Source organism: Mastomys coucha, unplaced genomic scaffold (assembly GCF_008632895.1).
Source record: "Mastomys coucha isolate ucsf_1 unplaced genomic scaffold, UCSF_Mcou_1 pScaffold5, whole genome shotgun sequence".
NCBI classification, from domain to species: domain Eukaryota; kingdom Metazoa; phylum Chordata; class Mammalia; order Rodentia; family Muridae; genus Mastomys; species Mastomys coucha.
The window spans coordinates 73,847,592-73,855,506 of record NW_022196911.1 but is presented as its reverse complement, the minus strand read 5'-3'; the positions used below and the strand labels follow the sequence as shown (position 1 = coordinate 73,855,506).

The 7,915-nt window shown below is 55.5% G+C and overlaps 2 protein-coding genes across 8 annotated transcripts in view; both read left to right on the top strand.

The window, feature by feature from the left end:
- Positions 1-5,779, top strand: part of Nek8 (NIMA related kinase 8) — a 12,256-nt gene extending 6,477 nt beyond the window's left edge. For 4 of the 7 annotated variants that reach the window (XM_031354311.1, XM_031354312.1, XM_031354313.1 and 1 more), the window contains 10 exons: positions 212-420; positions 553-632; positions 717-898; positions 967-1,138; positions 2,074-2,150; positions 2,454-2,571; positions 3,678-3,828; positions 4,041-4,204; positions 4,307-4,465; positions 4,606-5,779. In XM_031354311.1, coding sequence (XP_031210171.1) covers positions 212-420; positions 553-632; positions 717-898; positions 967-1,138; positions 2,074-2,150; positions 2,454-2,571; positions 3,678-3,828; positions 4,041-4,204; positions 4,307-4,465; positions 4,606-4,805 — 1,512 coding nt within the window. In that variant the 3' untranslated portion in view covers positions 4,806-5,779. The remainder of the gene's footprint in view (positions 1-211; positions 421-552; positions 633-716; positions 899-966; positions 1,139-2,073; positions 2,151-2,453; positions 2,572-3,677; positions 3,829-4,040; positions 4,205-4,306; positions 4,466-4,605) is intronic. The other 3 variants (XM_031354316.1, XM_031354314.1, XM_031354315.1) reach the window with 3 other exon arrangements.
- Positions 5,780-6,307: 528 nt separating this feature from the next.
- Positions 6,308-7,915, top strand: part of Traf4 (TNF receptor associated factor 4) — a 7,866-nt gene continuing 6,258 nt past the window's right edge. The window contains exon 1 of the mRNA XM_031354322.1: positions 6,308-6,593. Within this exon, the coding sequence (XP_031210182.1) occupies positions 6,451-6,593 (143 nt within the window). The 5' untranslated portion in view covers positions 6,308-6,450. The remainder of the gene's footprint in view (positions 6,594-7,915) is intronic.

The window sequence follows — 7,915 nt, the reverse complement described above, 5'->3', positions numbered from 1 at the left end:
TTATAGATGGTTGTGAGCCACTAGGTGGTTGCTGGGAATTGAACTCAGGACCTCTGGAAAAGCAGCCAGTGCTCTCCAGCCCCACCCCTGCCCCTGCTCTTTCTGCCTTTTCTAATGAGACTGCAGTGTCCTGAGGGTAGACTTGTTTTTATTCTATCATTGGGGGTACTACAACCCAGTACCTTGGCGGTCCCCACTTGTGCTTTCACAGAACTTGCCAGCCCTGGTGCTGAAGATCATGAGCGGCACCTTTGCACCCATCTCTGACCGGTACAGCCCTGAGCTACGCCAGCTCGTCCTGAGTCTGCTCAGCCTGGAACCTGCACAGCGACCACCCCTCAGCCACATCATGGCGCAACCCCTCTGCATCCGGGCCCTTCTCAACATCCACACCGATGTGGGCAGCGTGCGCATGCGGAGGCCTGTACAGGGAGATGGGTCCTGGGGCGGGCACCCAGTGAGAACATAGGAAGTTTAGGGCTGACCATTATGTGTAGTCATATAGGACTGTTACAGACAGCCCTTGTCCTGAGGCCCCTCTGTATTCCGCAGGGCAGAGAAGTCCCTGACCACAGGACCACCTATGGCCTCTGGCAGCACAGGGAGCAGGACCACCAGTGCCCGATGCAGGGGTGAGTTCCGGACCAGCGGCTGGAGCTTTGTGGACTCCCCACCATTTCCACTAGTTTAACTGGCCTCAAACTCTGGCCTCGTAGGTGTCCCCCGGGGACCTATGAGACCGGCTATCCCACCACCACTGTCTTCGGTCTACGCTTGGGGTAGTGGCCTTAGCATCCCCCTGAGGTTGCCAATGCTCAACACGGAGGTGGTCCAGGTGGCCGCCGGGCGCACGCAGAAGGCTGGCGTTACACGCTCTGGACGCCTCATCCTGTGGGAGGTGAGCAGGTTGGCAGTGGGCTTAGACAGGTGAGGGTGGGAGCCCCGAAGTGGAGTTGGGGTCCTCAGAAGTTACCCACTCCTCTGCAGGCCCCACCCCTGGGAGCTGGAGGTGGCACACTCCTTCCGGGAGCGGTGGAGCTGCCTCAGCCCCAGTTCGTCTCTCGTTTCCTGGAGGGCCAGTCAGGTGTGACCATCAAGCATGTGGCCTGCGGGGACCTGTTCACTGCTTGCTTGACAGGTAATCTTGTCCGGGGAGTGCTCTGTACAGACAAGAGGAAGCCAAACAGTGCAACTTCTCTCATCTCAAATTCGTTAATTAATATTTCTCTCTCCTAAAAGTTTACTCTTTCTATCTAGTAGTGGCAGCAATTTGCCGACTTCAGTGCCTTTTCCTGGCATAGTAGGTCTAGCAGTAAATGTGTTACAGTAATCCCATTTGATAGATGGGAAAAATAAAGGTCTCAGTAGTTCAAAATTACACACTATAAGGGACCACCTATGTCTCCCCTTGCCCCATGCTGCCCTTCAGTCCCATTGCGGGGGGTTGGAGGGTGGAGGGGTGTTTCGAGACAGGGTTCCTCTGTGTAGCCCAGGCTGTCCTGGAACTCACTCTGTAGACCAGGCTGGCCTCGAACTCAGAAATCTACCTGCTTCTGCCTCCCAAGTGCTGGGATGAAAGGTGTGCACCACCACTGCCCAGACCTTTTCAATATTTCAATGTGGGCACTCTCCACCCCCATACCCCCACACCAATTGAACATAGGACCTTCTGCACAACAGGCAAGCTTTCTACTACTGAGTTACAACAATCTCAAGTGTTTTTTTATTTGTTTATTTTTCTTTTTTAAAGACAAGGCCTTTAAACTACAAGGTAGTAAGTTTTGGCTGGCCTGGAACTACTTTAGAGATCCGCTGGCTTCTGCCTCCTGAGTGCTGGGATTAAAGACATGCACCACCACACCAGGCTTTGTTTTAACTTGTTTTGAGGCAGCATTTCACTAAGTTTGACCAGTCAGACTTGCAATTCTCCCTCAAACTGAGTAGCTTCAGGAACATACTGGTGCCGTCAGACCAGACATGTGCTCTCAGTTTTATTTCCCCCCTCCAATCTGTAAGTGTACCACACTACCCGACACGCCCTCTTCTCCTGTTTCTCCCTGCCCTCCCCCCTAGACCGAGGCATTATCATGACGTTCGGCAGCGGCAGTAATGGGTGCTTAGGTCACGGCAACCTGACTGACATCAGCCAGGTGGGTGTTCTACATACCCTGGAGAGGGGAAGTGAGCTCTAGCTCCCAGGCTGCACCTGCCCTGGGTTACATCAGGGGAAGTCCAGGAAACTTCCCCAGTGGCTTCCCACCTGTTGCTTAGATCTGCGCACAGTGCGGTGCGTGTGGTGCATGTGGTGCATGTGGTGCATGTAGTGCATGTGGTTGGAGTTAAAGAGACAGTTACCTTCTGAGAATTTGTAGCCTCCAACTTCTGGCTTGCAGGGGATGGGGCTCAGACCATGCTAGGAGGCGAGTCCTTCACTTTTCTCTCCGTCTCTCTAGCCCACCATTGTAGAAGCCCTGCTGGGCTACGAGATGGTACAGGTGGCCTGTGGGGCCTCTCATGTGCTGGCCCTGTCCACAGATGGAGAGTTATTCGCCTGGGGGCGAGGAGATGGTGGTAAGCCCAGCTCCAGCTTCTAGGGTCTTTCTCACAGCGCTCTCCATCTTGCTTTGTTCCTTCCCATACCTGTCTTCCTCCCCGTGGCCTAGTCTTTCCTCCTTCTTTTTTTTTTCTCTCGAATTCTATTCACTCATTGGACAAGCCATTATTTCATACTTTATTAGTGCTCAGATAAGATGACTGAGGTGTTCCCACGTGGGGTGTGCTTATCTTTTCTTGCAGTGCTAGGAATCAGACTTTACACACAGTAAGTACATCAGTGACCTGCTCTATCAGTGACCTGTTCACCTAGCCCACTGGGCTAGGTACTGAAACCGGTGATGTCATAGATGGGTTCCTGTCCTGGTGGACTCAAGTGTAAAGTGTGTGTGTTACTTGGGAATCTAGAAGACGCCAGGGCTATAGCAAAGATTGACACTGTGGAATTAAAAGTGGGCAGTTGTCAACCTGGGAAGGCAGGGTGGCATCTGGATAGGGTTGTTTCTTTTTGTTTTGTTTTGTTTTTTTTTTTTTTTTTTTTTTTTTTTTTTTTGGTTTTTCAAGACAGGGTTTCTTTGTTTAGCCCTGGCTGTCCTGGAACTCACTATGTAGACCAGGCTAGCCTCAGACTCAGAAATCTGAGAAATCCAGATCCGACTGCCTCTGCCTCCCAAGAGCTGGGATTAAAGGAGTGCACCACCACTGCCTGGCTGGGTCTTTCCTTTTTGTGAGATGGGGGTGTGTGTGTGTGTGTCTCACCTGCAACTTGGTGTCTCGCTTTTGAGCGTTGGGATTTTTATTTTTTTAATTTTAAGACAAACTGTTGCTGCTTTATAGCTTCAGCTAGCCTGGAAGCCACTCTGTAGCCGAGGCTTGCATCATATTCATGGCCTTGCGTGTCAGCATCCTGAGTGCTGTGGTTGACCAGATAGAGGTGTGCTTCATTACACCTAGCTGCTGCTGGAATTCTGAGCAGGATTTTTAATGGCTTTGACCAGCATCGAGGCCTAGGAAAAGCACTTCAGGCTGAGAACAGCCTTCATCTCTCCTGTTTTCATTCTGGCATTACCATCTCTGAGGCTCAAACTAACCCTGTTTTGTTTTGTTCTGTTTTGTTCTGGTAGGTAGGCTGGGACTAGGTACCAGAGAGTCCCATAACTGCCCTCAGCAGGTGCCTGTGGCCCCAGGACAGGAAGCTCAGAAAGTGGTCTGTGGTATTGACTCTTCCATGATCCTCACCTCACCAGGCAGGGTCCTGGCCTGTGGAAGTAACAGGTGAGGAGAAGCATCCAAGTGCTAGGCCTTCCTCCCTGCCCTCCTGGTATGCAAAGTATTTCAGTCCTTAACTGCCTTCCTCCTTCCAAGGTTCAGAGCCTTAGGACTTGTCTCCTGGAGCTATAGATCCTAGCAGTCCCTGCAGAGACTCCCTGCAGTGGGAGAAAGGTAGGCAGCTGATACAAACTTCTGGCTTCTGGCTCCATCCTTAGGTTCAACAAGCTAGGCTTGGACCACCTATCCCTGGATGAGGAACCTGTTCCTCATCAGCAAGTGGAGGAGGCCCTGAGCTTTACACCACTGGGCTCTGCACCTCTGGACCAGGAGCCCCTGTTGTGTGTGGACCTTGGCACTGCTCATTCAGCTGCTGTGACTGGTGAGTAGGATCCAGGCATGGGAGGCCTGCAGGGGATTCGCCTGGTTTCCTCCAGACTTCTGTTCAATGGCCCTTTCCCTTCTTGTCTTCCAATCTCCACAGCTTCTGGAGACTGCTATACTTTTGGCAGCAATCAACACGGACAATTGGGTACCAGTTCCCGCCGGGTCAGCAGGGCACCCTGTCGGGTCCGGGGTCTAGAGGGCATCAAGATGGTGATGGTGGCCTGCGGGGATGCCTTCACCGTAGCCATTGGAGCAGGTGAGGGCGGGCAGGATGCGGGTGGGCCACCACAGGAATATGGTGGGTTATACTCAGTACCTTCCTCGTGGAGTTGTTCTGGCTGTCCAGTATTCAGCCGCTTGCTTAAGTTGTGACCTATTCTTTCAAATTCTTGGCAGAGGGGGAAGTGTATTCTTGGGGCAAAGGAGCCCGAGGTCGCCTGGGAAGGAGGGATGAGGATGCTGGCCTCCCTAGGCCAGTACAGCTGGATGAGACTCATCCTTACATGGTGACTTCAGTGTCCTGCTGCCATGGGAACACTCTTCTGGCTGTTCGATGTGAGTTTTCTTTTCCTAGCTCACCCACACCACTAGGGTGAACCCGACTCCCCTCTATTCCCTACTCCATCTTCCATAGTTATAACCCAAATTACCCATCCAAAGCAATCTTCTGCCCCCAGAAAAATGAGAGCAGAACCTGTGGGAAATGTGGAGGGGACGTGGTGTGTAGAGCCAGGGCTGCCTCAGTGGCTCTCCACACCTCATGTGAATTCTTGCTTCTAATACTTCCTGGATCCAGTTGATATGAAAACTCCCCTTTCTGGCCCCAGGGCCCAATGAAATCAAAGGGAGCTGATGCTTGCTATAGGCATTGCCTCCAGAGAGGCTGCAGTAGCTTCTCTTTCATACTCTCCAGCAGTCACAGATGAACCAGTTCCCCCCTGAGGCACCAGAATAATCGGAGAGACCACCCCTAAGTGTTCTGAAAAACGCAGATGCCGGAGGAATGACTGTCTTCAGCGTCCTGGATTGTGTTATCAATGGGGTAGAAAGGCCAGTTGAAGTCTACTCTGTTTCCCCAAGTCCCTGACCCCAAATATCTCCAGGCTCCAGTCTGGCAGGAGTCAAAAGAAGGATGGCCTTCAAAGCCTTTGCTAAAAGTGCACCTTCCCCCAAAGCCCCCAGCCCAGTTAGAAAGTAAGTCCCTGAGAGTGTCCTCTTGGAGACTGGTGCCATGCTTTGGAATAGGGCAAGCCAGGGCTTGTTTGGACTGGCCACTAGGCCAGTCTAATCTCTGCACAGCTTGCAGCTGATAGGTTGGAGGGAGTCCCCTTTTCCGTCTTATCCTGAGGCAAGGGTTTGCACAAGCCCTGAGAGGGCACCCGTCCCCACACACACACCTCCCAGGGAGGGAGTGCTGGAGCTGTGTTTTGTTTGCTGAGGAGAGATACTGCTGAAGGCTGCCCTCAGCCCAGGCCCTTCCCCGGACCTAGATTGCTGAGAAAGGTAGCAGCTCAAACCAGATCAATTTCTCAAAGGTTTCAAAGTATCACCAATAAAAATATCAAATGCCCGCTTGGCTTATGGTCTCTTCAGGGGTGGGTGGAAGTGGCGGCTAGATACCCCAAGACTGGGTTGGGCCCGATTGTGGTTGCAGGGCAGCGGCCAGGAGGAATGTGGGCGCAGCCAGAGGCCTGAGGCTGGGGCCGAGGTTCCGCTGGCCCAGCGCCCAGCCCAGTTTCCTTGCTCCAGCCGGGTTTACTGGGATCCTGTTGCCAGGCTTCGCTGCCTAGCACCTGGAAGCTGGGGCCACGGGTCCCTGAGCGGCGCGTGGCGCAGGAGAACTTAAGGTGGCCTCTAAAGAGTCAAGTCTTTGTGGTGCGACCCGATAGGCACCATCATAACGCAAGGGAACCCGCTTCTGGAAGAATCTCAGCCACACTCGCGGTCCCGGCGGGTTTCCCGCGGGAAAGAGAAGCCTGATGTAACTTTCCAAGCCAGGGCAGAGTTGGGAGCGCGAAGGCATTCTCCGGGGTTGTGGAGTGGGCGGGGCACGCGGGCCGGCTCTAGGACCTCGGGGACGCGGCTCCGCCCCCTCTTCCGGCGGGCGGGGTTGCGGACCCGGGCCGGTCTCGGCCGCCAGTCGGCGCCGCCCGCAGCGGGGAAACGCGGCCCGAGCGAGGCGCGGGCTGTGGGGCCGCCGCGTGCCCGGCCCCGCTCGCCCGTGCCCGTCGCCAGCCCGCCATGCCCGGCTTCGACTACAAGTTCCTGGAGAAGCCCAAGCGGCGGCTGCTGTGCCCACTGTGCGGGAAGCCCATGCGCGAGCCTGTGCAGGTGTCTACGTGTGGCCACCGCTTCTGCGACACCTGCCTGCAGGAGTTTCTCAGGTGCGACCCGGGGTGGTGGGCCTCGGCCGGCGGTGCAGGGGGTCAGGGCAGTGCATGGGGACGGGCTCGGGCCGGAGACACGTCGCGCCTTTGTCTGCGAGGCCGCCCGGTGACCTCAGGAGCGCCCACCATGATGTCAAGGGGCGGCAGTGACGTCAGGGCCCCTGGGAGGACCTCACGCACCCAAGCGTAGGGTCTCGGGTCCTACCTGCCCAGCTCCAGGTAGGAAAAACCAGCCGCCCCATGCTCGGGCGAAGGGAAAGACGCCCTTCCTGACCCGTGGCCGGCCCTTCCCCCCCCCAACCTGAGAGCCCGAGCGGCCACAGTCTTGAACTTTGAATCCTTTAGGGAAGGGAAGGACAAAGCCTCCCTCTCCCGCGCGGCACTCAAGCCTCTGGAGTTTTCACCTGTCCAACCTCTTCTTTTTCTCTCTGACGTTGAGAGAGCGGCCGCTATTGTTCTTCCATTTCACAGAGATTCAAAAAAAAAGACTGCGATTTGCCCAGGGTCACACGATTCAAGTCTTAGCTAGGAATCCAGCCCTGGCTGCGTGTGGCCAAGCAGGAGAGGTTGGACTGTGACCCGCAGCCCTCCCCGCCTCTTAAGTGGGAACCTTCCCTTGGGGTCTTGAGTACAATGGATGGTTGGTACACCAGCCACCCGGGTTGGTACTGAATGCCCCGTGCCCCCCCCAGGATCCAGGTCCTGGCTTGCCGCCTCAGGCATCGGTCACATTTCTGGGTACCCTGGGCGGTCTTGAGTCTCCTGCCACTGAAGGCTTGCGTGTTGGAGGGGAGATCGAGGAGCCTCACGCCCGTGGAGGTCGTGCTCCAGAGCACAAGGAAGGCTAGGTCCGCCGCGGTTTCAGGGAAAGCAGTGTGGGACTTCTGCCTCAGTGCTTCGCGTCCCCACTGTCTTCCGAACCTTCTGGCTGGCGGAAATCTCAGCAGGCCCTTTGTTTTTTGTTCCTAGCAGCCGCGGGCTCCTGCTCTCACATATGCTCCTGCTCAAGCTGCTGTGGTGCCCCCTCCTCCCTTCTCTTCTCCCTCCTCCCTCTGGCCCTCTTCCCTGCAATGTACACACTTAACTCCTCTACAGACACACACGGGCCCATTGTCTTCTCAGCTCCCTTCCTGGCCCTCTGGTTTCCAGATGAGGCCAGCTGAGCCAGCCCCCTCCTCCAGCTGACCCACCCTTACCGCCTTGGGGAAGGAGCCAGGAGGGGTCTGTCAGGCCCTGTTCCCTCCTTCAGCTCCTTCAGCTCCTTCTCAGTCCCCTCGAGGCTGCTTCTGCCCCTCCTCCTCCCGGAAATCCCCTCTTCC